Here is a 24,594-nt window from a genome sequence, read left to right on the forward strand (position 1 = left end):
CCAAGTTTCAAGCTTGTAGCTTATCATGAAGTTACTTCCATTTTCTGGTCAAGTTTAACGCACACTGAAAAAGCAGGCGTAATTAGTTGTTTCTAGCAATTTTATTGAATAGAGATTACACTAGTTATCTAACGTGCCTGTAAAAATTTCTAAAATAATAAAGATTGTGTATGAGTCGATATACATTCTTAAGGCCCAGTTTCAATTCCAGTTATAGTTGACAAATGATTAACCCTGTCACTTCGGCCACTTAAACTTAGATATGTAGCAAAATTTTATGTTATCGAACGAGGTGGAAGTGCTAAACTCAATTCAAGTTTACCTATCCTCGTACTGAGCCAGGTCTTAGTCTATCGTAATTTTTTAGTTATTCGAAAAAAAGAATATATGGACTTAGTTTTGTAAAATTGTTTCCACTCTTTCTGTCAGAAAATGCACTAATTAAATTTTCAACAGTGGAAATTCCAACAAATATGTTGCAATTTGCAGGACCGAGAAAGTAAATGGTGGATTTTGAATTTAAAATGACGTGTGAATTTAACTCTTTTGAATAAATTTTAATTTGGCGGCCTCTGTGTACGTATTTTTTTACTATTATCAAATTTGTGAATAGATTTCAACTCGGATCTTAAGATCCAATTGTGTTTCTATTTGAGGTCAAAATCGATTATTAATTTCTATTTAGCGTAAATTTCTGAATGATTAGTGAGTATTAAATTAAAATATTAAAAAACGTTTTGCAACATTCTCACCTTTCAGCACGTGAGTTCCGTAGGTATGTTTGTAATTTCCCCTTATTAACAAATTCAATAATAAGTAAAATCGGATCCTTTTTAGTACAACATCCAAGTAGTCGAACGACGTTTATATGAGGACCAAGGGACTTCATAACCTGAAATTCAAAATTAATTTTTAGAGCGACTTCTTTGTTTTGATACTATATGTTTGCGGCCAGAAAGAAAACTACAATGACTGGTATGAGTTAACTTTTAATACTTAAACACTTTTATTTTTAACGCTCCTGGTCCAAATTATAAATCTTTTCCTAAAAACCTAAAAAGAAGGACATTGCTCTATCAAACGACTAAATACATGAAAACTTTCGCGTGTGCATCATAAAGTCATTCTATGATCAGTGGTAAAATTCACTATTAACGATTTTTCGAGACTTAATAACGATTTTTCGCTTACGACAACATGGCATACGAGGTTATTACTTTGAATGGAGGAATAATGGAAGCCAAGGTAACGCCGTTGAAAGTCTTAAAATTATTTTCTATAATTTAGCGAAAAAGCTGATCAGAGTTTAATAAATATCAATTAAAATTTGGTTACTATATCGATCACGAAAATCGTTAGAAACATTAGTGAATTTCACCACAGAGATTTAAGTATCGCATATAATGACAACAACACCTAAACATAATAAAGATAATAATTAAGATCGATTTACCTCTGACGTCACAAAGGTAGAGGGGATTCTTGTCCTTTTATTATTAGTGTGGTGCTTTTTTTTCCTACAATTTTAGAGATATCTATTTATTTCATGCCTATTCTAAACAGCATCTGCTAAAGCAGATGGGTAGCAGGGCTTGCCATATTACTTCCGCGGGCGACACCACTTAAAAACACTTTTCTATAATTTTTCGATGCTAATTTTGCCGTTATTTGAATACGGGACCTTCGATATGGCAGACCAGTATACGTCTATACCACGGCCACAATACCGGAGAAAAACATATGTGTAAACAAACTTATATATTATTTCTAATTGCTGCTTTTTTTTCGCTCTTATTTGGAATCCAAATCTATAAATAAAGTTTTGGTTGTAAAGATGAGGAGTCGTGCTATTAGCGAGCTTTGGACATTATTGGTCGTAGTGCTTTTGTTTAGCTATATTTTATTAAAATAATTTGTTAAAAATAAATTATTGACAGCACACAAAGAAATCTATTTGTACTATGGTACTATTGTGAATATCTGATTAGAACTAACACTGCATTGAAGGCAGTTGCTAACATTCGCCAGATGGCAGCTCAAGCGCATGTAATTTTATAGATGTTTTATTGATAGAACAGATGATTTCTCTTGATATTTGATATTGTGAGGACCCAAAACCCGGAGGTTCAGAATCCTCACAACATTTTAATAATTACTACAATAAACATGTAGTACCTGGGCGACTGAGCTTTGCGCGGCAATTTTCGAGTATGCCGCACAACATGTCATCATTAATCAAACTCTACTTTTTTTATATGTACAAATATTATATATTTTTACTTACCAATATTTGATTTCCTTAAAAATAGGTTTTAAAACATATCAAACACTAACCGCAAAATGAACTGGAATGAAAAATTTGAAATGGGTAATTCCAGCCTATAATATAAGGAATTGTTATGACAATTAGTGAGATCGAGAACTAAGTTATTTAGGTCGAGTATCTTCATGCGCCGAGTTATTAATTTCAAACATTTTTTTAGTTATACACTATGAAAGTCGCACAATTTTATTACATTCCAAAAACTTGTAAATTTCACGAATGACAACTATCAGATATGACAACTATCAGTTAGTTTAATTAAATGTCAACTTACTTCCCTAAGCGCCGTCTGTTGGTAAGCGGTTAAATGGTTAGATGTCGTTTTCAAATTGAACATATGCCTCAAGTGTTCAACGGTAGCAAATTACCATGGTGAGATATCTTTTTGCTATGGTGAGAAATCTTTCTAATAGTAATCTGTGAGAAATTGCAATTATTCATTTCATATTTGCCAAAAATGTGCATTTAAATATATTTTTCTAGAATTTGCCACGGTGCCTTGATATTGCATTTCAATTTTATTAGCGTGTGTGAAATTAAGAAAATTAAGTCGAATCATGTGTCCGATTTTTTACGAAGATTTTTAACTTTAATGTTTTTCTTTAAAGCTTTAATAGAATATGAGTAAGTAGAATACTATTTCGTCTAACTACCTCAACTCTAAATGGCAACCCTACTCAAAAATGTCCCTATTGTAATTCGGAGTGAAATACCTTTCTTTTGATACCCATATCGGCATACCTCATGAAATTTTTTTTTAATTTCGAATAGGTGGCAACCCCAAATGGCAACCCCACTCAAAAATGTCCCTATTGTAATGCGGAGTGAAATACCTTTCGTTTGATATCCATATCGGCATATCTCAAGCTATTTTTTTTTAATCTCGAATAGGTGGCAACCCTAAATGGCACCCCTACTCAAAAATGTCCATATTTTAATGCGGAGTGAAATACCTTCGTTTGATACCCATATCGGCATATCTCTTGCAAGTTTTTTTTAAATTTCGAATAAGTGACAACCCTAAATGGCAACCCTACTCAAAAATGTCCCTATTATAAAGCGGAGTGAAATACCTTTCGTTTGATACCCATATCGGCATATCTCATGCAATTTTTTTAAATTTCGAATAGGTGGCAACCCTAAAAGGCAACCCTACTCAAAAATATCCCTATTGTAATACGGAGTGAAATATCTTTCTTTTGATACTCATATCGGCATATCTCATGCAATTTTTTTTTAATTTCGAATAGGTGGCAACCGTAAGTGGCAACCCTACTCAAAAATGTCCCTATTGTAATGCGGAGTGAAACACCTTTTGATTGATACCCATATCGGCATATCTCATACAATTTTTTTTTAATTTCGAATAGGTGGCAACCCTAAATGGCAACCCTACTCAAAAATGTCCCTATTGTAATGCGGAGTGAAATACCTTTCACCCATATCGGTATATCTCATTCAATGTTTTTTTTCAATTTCGAATAGGGGCAACCTTATGAAACTTTCTGAGTGGCAACACCTAGGTAGAAAATCTTAGAAGGATTTCTGTGCCAAATTTCATTTAATTCGGTTGAGCCGTTCCCGAGATCGTTCGGCTATACAAACAAACAAGAATTGCTCGTTTAAAGTTATAAGATTATGATTTGATTTTAATAATTACTTCATTAAATTACTAATGATTGCTATGTTAAATACATAAATTTATGAATTATCTTGAATGTTATATAAGCTAATTAATTATTTCTATACTTATATACATACATACTTATTGCCGATACATACGTTTGTCACAAATATATACATTGAAACATAAATTTCTGCCCACAGCTATACAATTATTTATATATATATATATATTTGCGAGAAGTTGACTTACGCGCTTTTTAACATAAGCAAAATATTTACCCCACCCTAATAGTTCATTTCAGAAAATATAAGGACACCCCGAATATGCAAGGTATAAAACAGCGGTCCTCATTTAGTCAAATAATTATTGGCGCCACTTCTCACTTATTACACAGGTCAACAAACTAAGAGTCTATATTTATTTATTAATATGGTGTGATGGTAGCGTGCTCCGCCTATCACGCCGTATGCCCTGGGTTCAACTCCCGGGCAAAGCAACATCAAAAATTTTAGAAATAAGATTTTTCAATTAGAAGAAAATTTTTCTAAGCGGGGTCGCCCCTCGGCAGTGTCTGGCAAGCGCTCCGATTGTATTTCTGCCATGAAAAGCTCTCAGTGAAAACTCATCTGCCTTGCAGATGCCGTTCGGAGTCGGCAGAAAACATGTAGGTCCCGTCCGGCCAATTTGTAGGGAAAAATCAAGAGGAGCACGACGCAAATTGGAAGAGAAGCTCGGCCTTAGATCTCTTCGGAGGTTATCGCGCCTTACATTTATTTTTATTTATTTTTTAATTTATTAATTTATTTAGTCTAGTAACAAATGTTTAGTACAAACACTTATGACTAAATTACAGAGACCAGCTTATATTAAGCTATGGAGAACACTAGCAAAAAGAATTTATATTATTACAGATTAAGTAATTTTTTAGTTTAAGTTGAAAAGCGTATTTTGAGTCGGATAAATCAATATCCAAAACACTTGAGAAGCAATTAATTTCTGATAGGGCTCTGTTAATAGGCGCTTTTGAGTTATAAACAGTTCTACTCAGCCCTACGAAAAAGATTTCAAAGTGGCGGAGGTTTCTACAGGGAGTATTTAAGCATAGTCTTTCAAGAAGCAACGCGCAGTCAATTTTGCCCGTGAAAAGATCGAAAATCAACAACGAGGCCAAAAGAATTCTGCTATTGTTTAGGGATAGTAAGGATATTAGTTGGCATCGAGACTCATAAGATGGGATCGGTTCAGAGAAACGTAATGAAATAAGCGCGAAGCGCATAAAGATTTTTTGAACCCGCTCCAGGCGGTTGATGTGAACTGCGTGGTGGGGCCGCCAAATGAAAGCCGCATACTCAAGTTTGGACCGCACAAGCAACGCGCAGTCAATTTTGCCCGTGAAAAGATCGAAAATCAACAACGAGGCCAAAAGAATTCTGCTATTGTTTAGGGATAGTAAGGATATTAGTTGGCATCGAGACTCATAAGATGGGATCGGTTCAGAGAAACGTAATGAAATAAGCGCGAAGCGCATAAAGATTTTTTGAACCCGCTCCAGGCGGTTGATGTGAACTGCGTGGTAGGGCCGCCAAATGAAAGCCGCATACTCAAGTTTGGACCGCACAAAGGACGTATATAAAACTTTGAGTGTGTAGGGGTCAGAGGAGTTTGCGGAATGGCGTCTGACAAAAGCAAGCATTGAAAGCGCCTTAGAAATTGTGAAGCTGACGTGAGTGTTAAAATTAATCTTTGAGTCGAAGTATACCCCCAAGTCTTTAACTTCAAGAGTCGTTCGAAGAAAGGTTTCTGCAATATGATAGGTGGTATGAAGTGGCTCAGCAGTTTACCATACGTCACAGTGTGGCACTTACTTATATTAAAGAAAAGACGGTTCTTAACACACCATATATAAAGCTTATTAATCTCAGATTGAAGAACAACGACATCATTATAACAACTGATCTCAGAATAGATCTTGAGATCATCAGCATAAAGCAGAAATTTGGTAGATGAGAAGCAAGATTAATGTCATTAATGAGCAAGATAAATAGCAAAGGGTCCAGAATACTGCCCTGGGGCACTCCAGAGGTGGCCCAAAATGGTTTCGAATATACACCGTCAATATTTACAACATTACTTCTGTTGTGCAGGTAAGATTTAATCCACTGTAGGAACGTAGAGTGGAACCCATAACAAGCTATTTTCGCAATTAAAATTTTATGAGAAATTTTATCGAATGCCTTGGAGAAGTTTAGGTATATTGTATCAACCTGAAAACCCCGCCTAAATTCCGCGTAGCAATCCTCAGAAAAGACAGCGAGGTTCGTTAGTGTGGATCTGGCCGGGACAAAATCATGCTGATTGGCGCAAATCAGGTGCTTAATACTAAAGTAAAGCTTGTCATTGACAACACATTCAAAAAGCTTCGAAGTTGTAGACAATTTGGAAACAGGCCTGTAATTAGAACCGTTACTTTTGTTGCCAGACTTAAAAATAGGAGTGACGGATGCTTGTTTCCAGTCATCAATAAAAATACCCGATGCCAATGATTTATTGAATATAATCATTAACGGTCGTACTAGCGAAGGACAATTTTTCAATAGAATAATTGAAATATTGTCAACATCAGTTCTGGAGGAATTTTTAAGCTTTACAATCTCCTCAACTATGTCTGCCTCAGTGAGAGTAAGTGACCCAAAAGTATTAGCGGAGGGAGACTTAATTAACTTGTGTATGTTATCTGTATCTTCCACAGTTAAATCATTATCTGTGATAAAGTTCGCCGAGAAGAAGTCAGCAAAGAGATAAGCAGCCTCATTAAAAGAGTTGGCAGTAATATTATTGTAGCTTACTGATTTCGGTATGCTAGATACGCTCTTCATGGAGTTAATGTAATTCCAAAAGTTCTTCGGATTGCTCTTGATGTTTACCTCAAAATTTCTGACGTACTTAGCATAAAAAACTTATTAAGATTGTTAAATTTTTTCTTATAAACAATAAACCAATCATAAAATCGACGCTGATTAGTAAACTTATATTTTTTAAAGAACTTGTTTATCAAATTTTGTAGATGTTTGAGCTCACTATTGTGCCAGGGAGATTTATAAATTTTATTTTTGTATACCGGCACGATTTTTTCGCTAATCTTATGAATTTCATTTTCAAATACATTGAAAGCTTTCCAACTTCACTTTCGCCAAGCACTTTGTAACCAAATTTGGTAGTACTCGATACGCTGATAAAAACTGTATACTTAGTTTTTTAATGCTACGTACAGTTTTCTGGATAGGGTCAAGAACCCCTTTTTAAGAGGTTAAGGCATGTATGGCCCCATAACTTTGTTTCTGTTTACTCTATCAACACAGTTTTGATGTCGTTGAAAATAGTATATTTCGCCGCTTCTATCAGTATACAAGTTGTTAACATGTCTTGACAAACTTCAGAGAATTGTCAAAATAATATAACAAATTAAATTTTTTGTTAAATTTTTTCATTTTTAATCACGGTTTTCTCGAAAAATTTGTCAACCAGTGCATATGTAAATTATTTTAAAACAATCTCCTATTAATTCTGTTTTCAAAGACATTTAGCTTTTTTATATCCGCGTAGATCTTCCTGGGATTTGCTACTTTAGTACATTTCTACTGTGAAAAAAAAAATTATATTTTATAAAAATGTTTTCCTTCCCCTTTATTTTTTAAAATTTCTGTAATTAGTACTTTCGGGAGCGCGGTTTCAAGTGTTAATGCCTTTCTATAAATAAATAAAAAAAATTCAATATCATGTCTTCATCACGAGGTAGTTGTGTCAATGACCCAAATGTGTTTTGCTACATTTTTGGGGAATACGCAGTCCAAAAATTCAGAAAAAGTATAACAGATTTTATAAAAAGTGCTTATTTTTTGTACTTTAAATTGCAAGTTGAAGACAAAAACAAGCCGTGGATACCTCGAATAGTTTTCAAAATGTGCTGTGAACACTCGAGACAGTGGGTTAATGGAAAAAGAAGCCATATGAGATTCGGGGTGCCTATGCAATGGAGAGAACAAACAAATCACTTCGATGACTGTTGCTTCTGCTGTGTCGATTTGCGTGGTGTTAATGTAAAAAATTATATATCCAAACGTTCAATCTGCTAAGAGACCTTTACCACATTCAGAGGAAGCACCTGTTCCAACATTTTAGTGATATCGAAGAAATAGCGTCTACTAAGCCAACAACTTTTACCCAAGTAGAATTAAACGAACGAACGAACGAAATACCCATGTTTTTATTGCCTGTAGGATAGTCGTGCCAAGCACCAACACTGGACAGAAAGGGACTGGCCTGTACGTGAGATGTTGGAAATGGGAAAGCAGAATGTGATAAACCCACCTTTAGTTACAAGAGATTCAATTATTTTGCCACCCTTACACATTAAACTGGGTCTAATGAAACAATTTGTGAAGGCTTTAGATAAAAATGGACAATGTTTTCTTTACATAACGAGAAAATTTCATAGGCTAAGCATAGAAAAAATAAAAGTGGGTATTTTTGATGGTCCACAGACAAGAATATTGATAAAAAATACTGATTTTTCAAATTCAATGACCAGTTTGGAACTGCTTGCGTGGAATTCGTTTGTTGAAGTTACTAAGAACTTTCTGGGAAATCACAAGTCAAGTAACTACACTGATATTGTTAACAAAATGCTAGAGAATTACAAAAAAATAGGATGTAACATGTCCATCAAAGTCAATTATCTCCACAGCCACCTTGACCAGTTTCCGGAGAATCTTGGTTCCTATAGCGAAGAACAAGGCGAACGGTTTCACCAGGACCTAAAACTATGGAAAAAAGGTACCAAGGCCGATGGGATCAGCATATGATGGCTGACTACAGCTGGGGAATGCAACGTGATTGTCTTGCCATACCTCATTCATGAAAATCACATAAACGAAAGTTTTTATGTAAATAAAAAGTTAATAATAAAATAAATAACAAAAAACTTTTTTTTTCACAGTAAAAATTTACTAAAATAGAATATATTAGAAAGATCTACGCGGATATAAAAACGTTATATGTCTTTGAAAGCAGAATTAATAGGAAATTTTTTTAAAATAATTTACATATGCACTGGTTGACAAATTATTCTAGAAAACCGTGATTAAAAATGAAAAAAATTAACAAAAAATTAAATTTTTCACATTATTTTTGCATTTATTAACAACTTGTACACTGATAAAAGCGGCGAAATGTACTCTTTTCAACGACAAACTGTGTTGATAGAATAAACAGAAACAAAATAATGGGGCCATACATGCCTTAACTTGTTAAAAAGGGGTTCCTGACCCTATCTGGAAAACTGTACGTAGCATTAAAAAAGTAAGTATACAGTTTTTATCAGGGTACCGAGTACTACCAAATTTGGTTACAATTAGAGCTGCACCAAAATCACTGTTGACCTGTGTTATTATTCTCTTTCGCCTTTATTCGTCTTTAGTTGTCGCTGAACAAGCAGAGTATCAACATCGGGGGAGGCTATTATTTATTTGGCATTCGCGAAAAGAAATTTTGCAACAAACGCTCCAGAATATTTTCATGGTTTAATGTTAACAATTTATTTTGTTTAAATTTTTCATCAGATTCAACCATTAAAGTAGTATTTATATGGCATATTTACGAATCACTTTTTGTGTGTTAACAAAACATGCGTTCTACCTCATTGATTTTTCATCAACAACTAAACCAGTTTAGTTTTACTCACACAGCCATAGTTTTGATTTTGGGGACCCCTGGTTAAGGACTTGTAGAGGTTTTCATTTGGCGAGAGATTACTTTACTCTTACCTAGTCCAAAGTAGCATTTATTGGCAAGAGTGTTTCTTCGCTTGATATCCAGGCTGAATTTGCTTTTCGCTGGTTCCCCAATAAAAGGAGTATTTTACTATTTCAAAATTTTGGCTACGAGCAAACCCACCATTTCCGCTTTCTTTTCCAGTTTTGAGTTAACAGAACTTACGGTCGATGATATCAAAGTCGTCAATGTAGCCACAAGCTGTACGTTCTTTATAGAATATACCATTCAGGCAATCGTTGTCCTGCCCGTTATTTGAAAGATCGACCTCCCTTCCCTTCTTACTCTCTATATCATCGAATGGACCACAACTTTACTATTTTTTCCATTTCTCTTTCTATTCCTGTCCTTTTCTTTATCCTATTTTCTCGACTTCCATCTCATTTTATTTTTCCCTCTTACTGCCACTTGTATTCCCATTTCCACTTCCTCTTAGGTAGTGGGAGTACATCTCCAATTTAATTACTTCATATATGTAATATATTAACCAAATGTTGGATAACTTCTAAAAAAAATACGGAGGCGTTCCGAAATAAATCTCTGTTTCATTCCCACTCTCACAACTGCCGTACCTTCACGACCTCTACATCTCCCAAATAAATTACCTCATATCGGGAGTCTATGTACCAAATGTTGTTATTAAAAAAATTACGGAGATATTGCATAGTCACATTTATTTTTTACCCCTCTCACTGCTACTCTGAATTCCACGCCCTCTACCTCTCCCACCCAGAATTCATTTATATAATCTACATAAATATAAAAAAAGTTCACCCTCACTCTCAGTCCATCTACCACTCCCGATTGTGTCAAACGAATTTCAATAGGTAACATGATGCAATACTTCAGTCACAATAATAAATATACAAACATGTCAAAGAAAAAACAAAATATCATGATATGAAAAAAAGGGAATAACAAAAGTCAGCATAACAAAACCAAATGTAAATAGATATAAACAAACTCACTACTGTCAATATCAATTTACCGCTATACAATAAATTACAATAGAATACAAAAGCAGTTAAATTTTTTTTTTTTTTAAATCAAGCAAAAGTTAAGTGGGTCATTAAGTATCTGGAATAGTCATAGATTGAAGACAATTGTATATGATTCTTCTTAAGGCGGATGTTGTAGTGCTACCAGAATACGCTTTACCCACAATTCATTCTTATGCATATACCAGAATATTCTTTCACACATAATGCATTCTTATGCATATACAAATGCATATTCAAATCGACCCACGTAAATCACGTTAAAGCCAACACAGCGGGATTTCAACATCACATACAAAAGCCGACAGCAAGACCCATATCTGGTTACATTTGACTGGCACATTGACCAATTCATTAATAGCGTGATTGAACGTCAATAACAGTTTGTCAATGTGCCTGCCAAAATATATGCACATAATAAGAAATATCTAAAATTAGGTCAAACTAATATGCTCACACAGAATGTATGTATTAGGAATATAGATACCTTTAGTGTGTAAGTATTAGTGTAATTACGTATGTGTAAAATATGAAATTTTGTATAAAAAGAAATGCATTTCTTCAATAAAGACAAGCAATTTTTAACGCTACTCATCAGCGTTCCTCTTTATTTATTTAAACCTTTTTCAAGAGGCTGAAGGGGCTCGTAACAGAGTTTCTTCGGATTTTAGTGATTCCAGCGAGCTGTAGATAGCGGATGCTTTGTCTACGATACTTCTCAACTGCTGAGCGTTCGACTTTTCTGCTGGCTGCAGCGTAAAAAGTGAGGCGATTCCTTCTAAAAATATCAAAGTCGGATTGTCGAATCATTCTTTGAGTCTGTCTAATGCCTTGGGATAATTCTCACTGGTTACTTGAAAGGCCTTCACTGTTTCTAGGGCTGAGCCTTTCAAGCAGGATAAAAGGTAGTTAAAACGCTCTATATTTGATAGTCTAGACTCACATGAGATAATTTAAGTGAAAGACGTTATAAAGTTCTTATACTCAGCGTAGTCTCCACTGAAGGTAGGCAGCGACAATCTTGGGAGATGCGACGACGTAACGACAGGTGCAGGTGTACCCGTATCAGTATAATTTACTGTGGTATTACCATCATCCCCAAGTCGTGCCTGTATGCTGAGCTTTACAGCCACATAGCTGTCTTCTAAGTCGGCTCGACCGTTATCGGAAGGGTCTAAATCTTCTATATCTGCTTGCACGGAAAGTGCTTGTTTGAAGCAGGACTCCAAAATCCCTAGTCGACATTGGAGTTCGGCGTGCACCGGCTTTTCATCCGTATCTTTAATTGCCTCTACAATAGATTTTATACGTGAAATATTTCGTTTAATATTGGAGCGCTTGCGTTTACATTCTTCTAGGGACATGGTGACTTGCGACGTGGTATACGACCTGAATGATTGTTCAGTTGTTTGCTGGGTTGTGCTAATGTTGGTTGCGAAGAAAAATGCTGCTAGTCAAGTGATGACGTAGGCAGGACAAGCGAAAATGACGAAACGAGCAGAGCAACGTCAGCTTAGACGTGGGTGTATACGCTAGCGACGCAGCAATCAACAAAAAAAATTATTTGCAATGAACCGCTACAGCGAATATGAATGCAAACTCAAATAATGCAAAAAGGTGGCTGTGACAAAAAATAATAATTTTATGCATACATACGATTTCCAAAGGGCAGTTGATAGCGGCAACGGTTTAAATGTACAGATGATTATTTGTATATAGCGCTGCCGATTGTCCACGGGAAATGTACAGCACAATTACGGCCGATGAACTGCTGACTGCGGGATTGGCGGTTGTTGTTGTGATGTTCGACGGTTGATAACTCCCAATCTGGACTATGAAGTTGCACACGAGCCCCACGTTGGGCGCCAAAATGTTAAACCAAGGAGGATTTTCCTGGGTTACATGAAACTTAGGTAGTGGGGGTGTGCGACTGTTGACCAGTGAGTATATACTTGCCAGCGAATATAAATATAGCGACTAAAATACAACGACGAACCGTTCACGTTAAGATGATGATTTCCAATGATTTATTGGAAAACAAATTATGTAGGTGCAACCAAAAGCATAAGTGAGATTGAGAATGAGTGCAATAGTTAATGCTTAATGTTAGGTGTGTGTGTGTGTATATGAACATGTTTACAAAGAGTGCGTTTAGTATAAATTGAGAGTAGTTAGCAGCTACTTAATAAGTGTTTTTAATATTTGCTATAAATGCTATTAGGGTGATCCAACAGCCTCCATGAGTTTACAAGAAAAAATAAAGCTTTTGAATGGAAGAAAGAGCAAGAGGTGGCTTTCCAAACATTGAAGGAGCGTTTGTGCACTGCCCCATTGTTGGCATATCCGATTCCAGGAGCAACATTTATTCTATATACAGATGCGAGTGGATATGCTATAGGAGGCGTTTTATCACAACTGGTCGATGGACAGGAGAAGTATATTACAGCCGTTCAATTGGAAAACCAGAGAGGAACACCTGCGTTGCATGGAGGGAGCTGTTGGCATTGGTAGAGTGCATTAAACATTTTCACAAATACCTCTACGGCCAGCGATTCCACATCAGGACAGATAACGCAGCGTTGAAATGGCTCTTGCAGTTCCGTAATACAGAAGCTAATTGGCACGGTGGATCGAACAACTGCAAAGCTATGACTTTTCCATTGAGCATCGAAAAGGTAGTACCCATGGAAATGCTGATGCAATGTCACGAAGATCATGTAGTTTGGAATGCAAGCACTGTTCAAAGGCCGAAGCTAAAGAAGGTCTCGAACGAAACGAAAGACCAAATAAAGAGATGTCAGCAGAGAGTCCCATTTCGAAGTCATATTGGGCACAGTGGAACAGTTTAGAGTTGATATCCGGTTGCTTGCATCGAGTATGGGAGAGTGAGGATGGTCAAAGTAAGAGGAAATGGATAGTAGTTCCAAGGAAAATGATTCCCGACGTTCTCAGTGAACTGCATAACGGTCCGAGTGGAGGTCATCTTGGAATCACGAAAACGCTCGAGAAAATTAAGCAAAGATTCTATTGGGTTGGTTGCCGTCCGTCGGTCACCGAGAGGATTGCCAACTGCGAGGTTTGCAACAGAGCGAAAGGGCCCAAAACACGAAGTCATGGCCAGATGAAGCAGTATATTTCAGGTGCACCATTTGAAAGGATCGCCATGGATTTCTCAGGTCCATTTCCTACTAGCAGCCGCGGGAACAAATACTTTTTATAAAAAGTGCTTATTTTTTGTACTTTAAATTGCAAGTTGAAGACAAAAACAAGCCGTGGATACCTCGAATAGTTTTCAAAATGTGCTGCGAACACTCGAGACAGTAGGTTAATGGAAAAAGAAGCCATATGAGATTCGGGGTGCCTATGCAATGGAGAGAACAAACAAATCACTTCGATGACTGTTGCGTCTGCTGTGTCGATTTGCGTGGTGTTAATGTTAAAAAAATATATATCCAAACGTTCAATCCGCTAAGAGACCTTTACCACATTCAGAGGAAGCACCTGTTCCAACATTTTAGTGATATCGAAGAAATAGCGTCTACTAAGCCAACACCTTTTACCCAAGTAGAATTAAACGAACGAACGAACGAAATACCCATGTTTTTATTGCCTGTAGGATAGTCGTGCCAAGCACCAACACTGGACAGAAAGGGACTGGCCTGTACGTGAGATGTTGGAAATGGGAAAGCAGAATGTGATAAACCCACCTTTAGTTACAAGAGATTCAATTATTTTGCCACCCTTACACATTAAACTGGGTCTAATGAAACAATTTGTGAAGGCTTTAGATAAAAATGGACAATGTTTTCTTTACATAACGAGAAAATTGCATAGGCTAAGCATAGAAAAAATAAAAGTGGGTATTTTTGATGGTCCACAGACAAGAATATTGATAAAAAATACTGATTTTTCAAATTCAATGACCAGTTTGGAACTGCTTGCGTGGAATTCGTTTGTTGAAGTTACTAAGAACTTTCTGGGAAATCACAAGTCAAGTAACTACACTGATATTGTTAACAAAATGCTAGAGAATTACAAAAAAATAGGATGTAACATGTCCATCAAAGTCAATTATCTCCACAGCCACCTTGACCAGTTTCCGGAGAATCTTGGTTCCTATAGCGAAGAACAAGACGAACTATTTCCCAGGACCTAAAACTATGGAAAAGAGGTACCAAGGCCGATGGGATCAGCATATGATGGCTGACTACTGCTGGGGAATGCAACGTGATTGTCTTGCCATACCTCATTCACGAAAATCACGTAAACGAAAGTTTTTATGTAAATAAAAAGTTAATAATAAAATAAATAACAAAAAACTTTAAACAGGAAATATTTACTAAAATAGAATATATTAGAAAGATCTACGCGGATATAAAAAAGTTATATGTCTTTGAAAGCAGAATTAATAGAAAATTGTTTTAAAATAATTTACATATGCACTGGTTGACAAATTATTCTAGAAAACCGTGATTAAAAATGAAAAAATTAACAAAAAATTAAATTTTTCACATTATTTTTGAATTAATTAACAACTTCTACACTGATAGAAGCGGCGAAATGTACTCTTTTCAACGACATCAAAACTGTGTTGATAGAATAAACAGAAACAAAATAATGGGGCCATACATGCATTAACTTGTTAAAAAGGGGTTCCTGACCCTATCTGGAAAACTGTACGTAGCATTAAAAAAGTAAGTATACAGTTTTTATCAGGGTACCGAGTACTACCAAATTTGGTTACAATTAGAGCTGCACCAAAATCACTGTTGACCTGTGTTATTATTCTCTTTCGCCTTTATTCGTCTTTAGTTGTCGCTGAACAAGCAGAGTATCAACATCGGGTGAGGCTATTATTTATTTGGCATTTGCGAAAAGAAATTTTGCAACAAACGCTCCAGAATATTTTCATGGTTTAATGTTAACAATTTATTTTGTTTAAATTTTTCATCAAAATCAACCATTAAAGTAGTATTTATATGGCATATTTACGAATCACTTTTTGTGTGTTAACAAACATGCGTTCTACCTCATTGATTTTTCATCAACAACTAAACCAGTTTTGTTTTACTCACACAGCCATAGTTTTGATTTTGGGGACCCCTGGTTAAGGACTTGTAGAGCATGGTTTTCATTTGGCGAGAGATTACTTTACTCTTACCTAGTCCAAAGTAGCATTTATTGGCAAGAGTGGTTCTTCGCTGGATATCCAGGCTGAAGAAGTTGCTTTTCGCTGGTTCCCCAATAAAAGGAGTATTTTACTATTTCAAAATTTTGGCTACGAGCAAACCCACCATTTCCGCTTCCTTTTCCAGTTTTGAGTTAACAGGACTTACGGTCGATGATATCAAAGTCGTCAATGTAGCCACATCACATACAAAAGCCGACAGCAAGACCCATATCTGGTTACATTTGACTGGCACATTGACCAATTCATTAATAGCGTGATTGAACGTCAATAACAGTTTGTCAATGTGCCTGCCAAAATATATGCACATAATAAGAAATATCTAAAATTAGGTCAAACTAATATGCTGACACAGAATTTATGTATTAGGAATATAGATACCTTTAGTGTGTAAGTATTAGTGTAATTACGTATGTGTAAAATAGGAAATTTTGTATAAAAAGAAATGCATTTCTTCAATAAAGACAAGCAATTTTTAACGCTACTCATCAGCGTTCCTCTTTATTTATTTAAACCTTTTTCAAGAGGCTGAAGGGGCTCGTAACAGAGTTTCTTCGGATTTTAGTGTTTCCTTTTTATCTTCGCGAATTTTGTTTGTTACATTTTCTATTAAGTTATCAATAAGCTTTTGTGGATAGCTATTTTTGTACAAAATGTTTTTAATCTTGTGTTTGTTTTCTGGCATAAACTCGTAGTCAGTGAGTAATATTGATTTTCTAATCAGGTTCTTCTCTGTTTTTAGCTTTTGCTTCCACGGATGGTTCGAATGGTAATTAATTATTCTCCCCGATGCAATTGTTTTCGTGTACCATTTCGTTATACATTTTCTATTTTTATCGATTACTTTGAGGTCTAGGAAGGCTATTTCATTTTCTTGTTCTATTTCCATGTTTATTTTAGTATGCTGTGCATTCAATATTTTCAAGATGTCTTCCGCGTACTTTTTATTTATAATTGCGAATATATCATCTACATACTTCTTTATGTATCTGATATACCGTCGCCCGCCTGCCAGAAGCATGAATATGCCAAAATGAAAATGTTGCGAAATCGAGTTTCAAAGTTTATTGCTCTCTCAAAATTAGAAGGATTAGTTTCTAGTGTAAAAATGTACTTATATATTATACTCACACTATGCTCTTTTAACTGAGATAATTGTTCTGCTCGCATCCCGTCTATTCTCCGAGATTTAGCATATTAATTTTTCTGGCACAACAAAAATTTAAAAAGCTGATATATTTTTTGTTAACACATCAATACCAAAAAATTAAAAGTTGTCGGATCAGGCTAATCTGCTCATGCTTTGTATGCATTTTGATGCGCTGAATCCGAATAAGCTATAAAAATTGGCCCAACTGGTCATGGTATGGCCTTAACCTCAAAAGACGTAAAAGAATTACTACAGATTGATTTTTAAATAACGTTAGGGCCAAGCCTGCTAGGCCAATTCCGTTGGCGGATTGGGATTCGGAGCATCGCAGCACTTGGGAAAACATCCGCGGCTTTGACTTCTCGAAATTACATATGTATGTAAATGAAAAAAGTTAGACATTCAATTCAATTTCATATACACTAATGTGTTTTTATTTAAGATATTATTGCAAACATAGAACTAGTTCTTATTTTCATCAGAATCAGAATCTTCTGAAATGTTGGGTTGGGGAAAAGCGTTGCCCTAAAGATTTTTATAACAAGAATGATATTATTTTGGTATAACCAGTTTTTCACACAATTTTTCCAAGTATTTTAGTTTTGATTGGGGAAGAAGCAACGGCTTCGAATAAACCGATTTGCCTTCAATTAAACAACTTTTTTTCGGATATTAAGCTATTAAATATTCTCCATCGGTATAGTTTTTTTTTGAAGAATACCAGGTACGGATACCCGAGCATTCGAACATACGAATGTGTGCTGTTCTTATTTTTTTCAAAAATTGTTTAGCCATATCAACGAATTTGTCATACAATGTGCCACACTCCTTTTTCTAGCTCAACTTTGTGTGATTGAATTATATATTCACAAAATGGCATTGCAAATTATTGGGGTTTCCATGTACGTAGGAAGGTCTAGATTTAAATAGAACCTAGAGAACTTAAATTCATGCTTCTGGCTAGCGGGCGACGATATATGTCATGGGTTTTAAGTTCAGCTATACTGTCATCAAGTTTTGCTGCGGACCAATACTTAATATTTGTATGCTCAATATTGACAATATATGAATATTCTGAAATTTACTATTTGTTTTTTTCTGCTTTTAATCATTTTAATCTTTCTAAAAACCTTAAGAATATTACCCACGTACCTGATGCGCTTTTTTATTTTTAAGTTTGTTTTTCCTTCTGTTTTTAATTTGAATTTTAATTTGAATTTTACAGTATATTTAACTTTTCAAAGCCACCCACTATATTTTTTTAAGATATTGGCATTTAGCGATATGTTAAGCTTAACATGTAGGTTAGGTTAATTGCAAGGGCTGAGCTGGACATTATGGTAACAGCTCACTACTAAGGCCACCAATGGGCCCATTGTAATACCCTATACGCTCTCAAAGAGGACCCCTACCCTGCCTAAAGCGGGTCAAACCACCTCGTGGAAATTATAAATTTTGCCAGAGCCTTTACTTCATAACTAGAGACCTCAGCGAGGTCATGTAGAAAAGGTTTACCAAGGATGGCCAACCTACGCCTACTAAGCGCTGGAATGCAGAGAAGGTGCTGGACACTCTCTTCCTCTTATGTACATCTGCAGCTGCGACAATAGTCGAAGGTCGTTGCCCCCATTCTAGCACCATGCATGCCTATTAAACAATGCCCTGTTAGAACTCTTATCAGGGACGATAGAACTGATTTGTTTAAAATCAGAAGCGCTCCTGTGCGCCCCTTGTCATATGAGGGCCAGGTGTGCCTGGATGTCTCACACGATGATATGGCTGACCATAATCCATTTGCAATTCTTATAGTGCTTGTGTTCACACGAAGCCTGAAAGTGGCCATGGGTATACCTACCAAATCATTTCCCGGAATGATATGGTCGGTGGTGCCTCTTCTGGCCAGCTCGTCTGCTCTGCAGTTGCCTTCAATATCCCTGTGCCCAGGTACCCACATAAGGCTGATACTGAAGTGCTGAGCCATCTCGTTAAGAGATTTAATGCGGCCTGGCTGTCTGAGAAAATAAACGCCCGTTTACCATCCTTAGGCATAGACCCGAGATGGTGCACAGTCCTGTGTATTGCCAGCATTTCCGCTTGGTAAACACTACAGTGATCTGGTAGGCGAAAAGATATCTCTAGACCCAGATCTGGCGAAAAGAGGCCTGCTCCCACCTTCCCGTCAAGCTTAGAACCATCCGTGAGTATGTTGATAGCAGATATTGTGATATTAATGTGAAATTGTTGTTTTTATCAATATTCTTTACCTTATGCTGTCCCTTATATTTATTATCTAGCTTATTGCCCAGGTCATTTCTAACTAACACTAGGTCACCTGTATCTATTTCCTTACTGTAGCGACTTCTATCATAGTTTGTTTTTTTTTTTTTTTCTTTAGTCTCTTGGACTAACTTCCTAGCTGGTTGCTGGGCTTTTTGTAGTCTGTATTTTATTTCTTTATCGTATGAATCGTGATTATACACTGGGCTTATTTTATTGTCTTCTCGAAATTCGTAGGTCGGGGGGTTTTCGCGAATATAAGCTCGAAGGGACAATTCCCATGTACGGTCGTTGGCGTCGTATTGTAACAGTACACGAAATACCTGAGGTATTCATCCCAATCATCTTTGTCACTGGATATGTATGAACGTACATATACATTCTGTGACTACGCTCTACAGTGCCCAAAGTTTGATGATGGTATGGTGTTTAGGTTTTATGCTCAATTTTTAGCAGTTTGCACAGTTCTTCGACTAAGCTATTTTTGTATTCGGTTCCCATGTCTGTTACGATTATTTTCATGCAACCAAAAGTAAAAATGAAATGCTCGAATACAGCTTTAGCAACTGTTATCGCATGTTTGCTCTGGACTGGGATTGCTACCAAGTATTTGGCTAGATCGCATATAATGGTAACTATATATTCGTTTCCATTTATCGACTTCGGTAATGGTCCGACTGTATCGATTTGTACAATGTCAAAATCCTTCGGAGGTTTCTCCTTTATTGTCATTGGCTCCTTTATATGCTTACTAACTTTAATAGTTTTACAGTGGATGCAGTTGTTTACGTATTTCTTTATGTCACTTCTCACGTTTTTCCAGCTATATTTTTGCTTGATTTTCTTTATCATGCGATTTATTCCTGGGTGGCCACCACTAATAGGATCGTCATGATATTTGTGCAAAATTTGCCTGGTACAACATTGTACCACCAGTACTATTGTGTGGTACAACATTTACACCAGCAGGACTCAACGTACAAATAATAATAAAACGTTTTCATATTGATGGATGATATATATGTAGGTTCAAGGATTTAGAACATGCTTTAAGTTTTAATGTTTTAACTTTATTGTTAGTCAAACAAATTTTAACAATTGTAACGACAGCCTGCCTCCATACTGGCTTAAATGAGTGGCAGAGGGTATATGCGTCTATGTGTTTATGCGTTTTGTGTCCAGGTCCGTGCCTTAGCCGCAATGTTGCCGCTAGCCTGATAACATCGCGTAGTGATAACATTGTACCTACAATGAGCACAATGTTGCAGCGGAAACGAGATGTTGCGCGTTGGCATCAGATTGTTGGCAGCAGTCACTATGTTACTAACAGCCTAGCAGCATTGACGAATGCCATGTACCTATGTGTTTGTTTTGTTCTGTATTAGGTATGTTGATGTGTATTGGTATAAGGCTATGAACGTGTGAATATATCAGTGGGAGCGGTCAAGGCACGAACCAAATGTATCTGTGTAGGTGTTCGTTTTGTGGAGCGGTAAGCGTGTAAATGTATGAGTGCATGATTGTATAGATGGAAAATACGGGAAAGCCGAAAAGAAAGTTTGACATGTAATGGTAAAAATTTTCCGTTTCTGGGTAACGTTCCTTACCACGGCGGTGGCTATAAGAAGGGGGAAAATGAGCCAACGGAGCAAAGTATCATTTTGTCCGTGCCAGTGAGTGTAAGTGCAGTGTTAAAGCCTTAAAAATCTTTAAATACACCCAGTTCTTAGTGCGCGCCTCAAATCGCAGTAAAGTCTGTTTGCTAAATAGTTTGGACAGTTAAAGTTTTTTTGTGTAGTGCGCGGCGAAAAGGGTATCGCGAACGCTAAAACAAAACCAATCTGGTTTGCCACCTAGCTCCCGATCCTGACTGTGACAGCAGAAATGAGCTAAACCACAACGTGTGTCGCAACAGCTAAAAACCAGGTAAGTCTAATGGTTTACTTTGGCTTGGATGGGGTTTTTTTTTTCATGCCCACTGAGAAGTTAGCTTCCATATATCCAATTTTCCAAGCAAGCCAAGAGAAAACTTGCATACATGTATGCACGCCTACATACAGACATATGTGTGTCGGTGCGTATATTAATAATGCAGACAAAAAAAAAAAAATTAGTTTCAGCTTCACCAGTTTTTCCACATTAGGTATTCTTGAAGAATAATGTTTTTTTTTTGTATATTACCAGGGCACTTTTGGAAAGAACACACGCGGCAGAGAATTGAAAATTTCGGTTAGCGGCCTAAAAGCCAAATTAGCGACATCGCGCCCAACAACAAACATATATTTGTTCATCGACGGCGCAACGCCAGTTACAAGTAAAACCCCTTTTTTCTATTGGCAATTACAATTCCCACCTGCGGCCACACTTAATTGGTATTGCAACAAATGAAAGGTGTCACAGAAAACATCAGCAACAGCCACAACAAATTTTGACAGCAATATTTTTCCGACTGCGCATCACGCATACAACTACACAGAGGTTTTTCACCGACGGCACAACACCTAGCACAACACAGGTATTTATTGGCGGCGCAACGCCAACAACAACCACATATTTTGATACCGGCAATACACTGCCACCACAACAACAACTATAACAACACTATCTCCATCCACCAACCAGCTCAACAAAGTAATTTTTATCAGCATCACACGGATAAGAAGCTAACATATAAAGAAGCATAAAAGCGGTATCGGCGGAGATCACTTCCGACAAGAGCAACAAACCACCACGGCAGCAGCAGGAAAAATCCCCGAAATTGAATTTAAAATTTTTTTTGTGTGTTATTCCCAACACGCTATACTTTTGTATTTTCTCACATACCTTTTTCTTTTGTATACTTACTCTTATTGTAACATTCTTTTTTGACATAAGTTTTGTGGTAGGAAAAATATTGGGGAAAACTAAGGGCTGGGGTTGCTAATTTGAAAATTTTGCCAGGAAACCTTTTTGCTAAGGTCTAATTAATACTTCACTTGCCTTTTTTTTTAATTATATTTTTGATAAATTTTCCATTTCACTTTACACTTTTTGAAATTTCTTTAATTAGTTTTTCATTTGCAATTCCCCTTTCTGTGACATTTATTTGTAAGATTCGTTTGTTTCTTTTGTTGCGGCTAGTTACTAGGTTCTATGCACACCGATCTTTATCGGTGTGCTCTGCCCACAGTTCCACTTCCGCACATGTTTTTTTTTCGGACTAAGTCGAAATTATGCAATTTTGAACTTACTTACTTTACTAATTTGGTTTGCACAGATCGTACATACATACTTATTTGCCGGAACGCTTCCGACAAACTTACCCCTGGCTTCCGCACATTTAGCCTCAGGAGCTTGATTTTAAGCGCCTGAAAAATCGTTTGAATCTTTTTCATATGTTTTTTTTTATCGAATTTTTTACCCACGTTTTTTCATATTGTCAGCACGGCTATAACCTTATTACTATTAATATGCAAACATCCAAGATCGTAAGCGATCGATCTTGATCAGTGTTTGAGCGTGATTATATGTACATATGTATGTTTGAGTTTTCTTGTTTCAGCTACTCAACTGCAGCGGCGCCGTTGGATAAGAAGAGTAACTCGGTGAGTGTTTTGAGTGAAACATCAAAATTTATCAAAATACACCTGTTTGGTTGTATGTACATGTGTTAGCATAGATTCCTACTCTTGCAAAAATAGAACAGGAATTAGCAAACCAGAAAAATAAAAACAGATTGCAATGAACATATGTGCATGCATGAAAAACGCCACAAACGTACATTTGCACTTATATACATACCATTTGTTTTCATATACACAGAAAATCTTTTCCTTTGATGACCTACTTTTGCTGTGTGCATAATTGATCTTATGTTTACTTGAGCGGTTCCGGTAGATTAGGGTACCTGAATTTTTTTGTTCGCCCTCTTATTTTGTTTAATCTTATTTGAATTTGTAATTTTATGATTTAGAATTAGCTTCTATTAATAATATGTCATTAGGGTGGCCCTAAAGGTTTAAATTTTTTTTATATGAGTTCAGACACTTTGTCTATTAGTCATAGGTATCTTGCATTGCATTGAATTTGAAATTTATCTACTTCTTCCTGCATTCCCATGAATTTGTAATGTTAGATAGTAATAAAGTTCAGCATTATATTTGAGCATTATTTTTATTTTGAGTAAATAGAAACTCTAGAAATTGATACTAGTTAAGCCTTTTGAAATCCTTGGAAAATTATTTTGTAGTAAACTTTGAGTTTAAAGTTTTGTTGAAATTATTGAACTGGTAGTAGGGTGTTAGTCGGTAATTTGTAAACCAAAAATTTTGTAAATAAATTATAAGAGTTATGTTTGGATGAAATTTTAATACATTCATTATGAAGGGCTAAAGTTTTAAGTTTGGTGTTGGTGCTGCGCTTGTGCGCGGAAAGGTTAGGTGAAGGTGAGTGTCTAGGGAAAATGACTGAGTGACAGGGGACATACTCATGTCAGGTTTGGGGGCACTGTAAGGTAAACAGGAGTCAGCACAGTGCCCACGGTGCAGTGCAAGTTGTACTGCAGAGGGAGGGTAGATTCCGCCTGACAGGACAGGCCTCCATCTTTTCCCCCTCTTAACTCTGCCCCTCACGTTTATTTCTGTTTGTTTCAGCTTTCCCTTCTTTTACAAAATATGCAGGTATGAACCCCCTTTTTGTTCATGTGGCTGCGGGTGAGGACGGTGGTGAAATACCCCGCCCAAGACGACGAGCTAGCCTGGGCCCGCAAGCATACCTGCTTGCCGCCGCTCCTTCGCCACCTAAACAGTGAGCCACGTAACAATGGCGCCCAACGGTAAATAGCCCGATCCTCTTTCATTTCCCACATTTTTCAAGTAACCTCTATTTTTCACTATTATTTAATCTTCCCACTTTTCTTCTAGATTTCCTTCCTTTTTTATCCCATGTTCCATCCAAACCCAATCCCTATTTCCGTCTTTTGACAGAACAGGGACCGTCATGATGGCAACGCCGATTGGGCTCGCCTGGTCGACAAGTGTCGTCACGACAAAGGTATAGAGAGTGGCTGAGTATTCATGCTAGGGTTCCTTCTTTTGATTTCTACAATTGGACTAAGTGGTACCTGGTATGACACTCAGCCAGAAGACGGACGATAGCAGAAAGTCGTGGCGAGCTGTTTAAGCTACCTTACCGGGAGTCCAGCACTGCCGGTAAGTGAGGTTT

General features: G+C 36.5%; 1 protein-coding gene across 3 annotated transcripts in view; it reads right to left on the reverse strand.

Moving 5' to 3' along the window:
• Nucleotides 1–24,594, reverse strand: part of Cad96Ca (tyrosine kinase receptor Cad96Ca) — a 2,297,709-nt gene that overhangs the window by 997,157 nt on the left and 1,275,958 nt on the right. For all 3 annotated transcript variants that reach the window (XM_067760060.1, XM_067760059.1, XM_067760061.1), the window contains exon 7: nucleotides 753–892. In XM_067760060.1, the coding sequence (XP_067616161.1) occupies nucleotides 753–892 (140 nt within the window). The remainder of the gene's footprint in view (nucleotides 1–752; nucleotides 893–24,594) is intronic.

This window comes from Eurosta solidaginis, chromosome 1 (genome assembly GCF_040869045.1).
Source record: "Eurosta solidaginis isolate ZX-2024a chromosome 1, ASM4086904v1, whole genome shotgun sequence".
Taxonomy (NCBI): domain Eukaryota; kingdom Metazoa; phylum Arthropoda; class Insecta; order Diptera; family Tephritidae; genus Eurosta; species Eurosta solidaginis.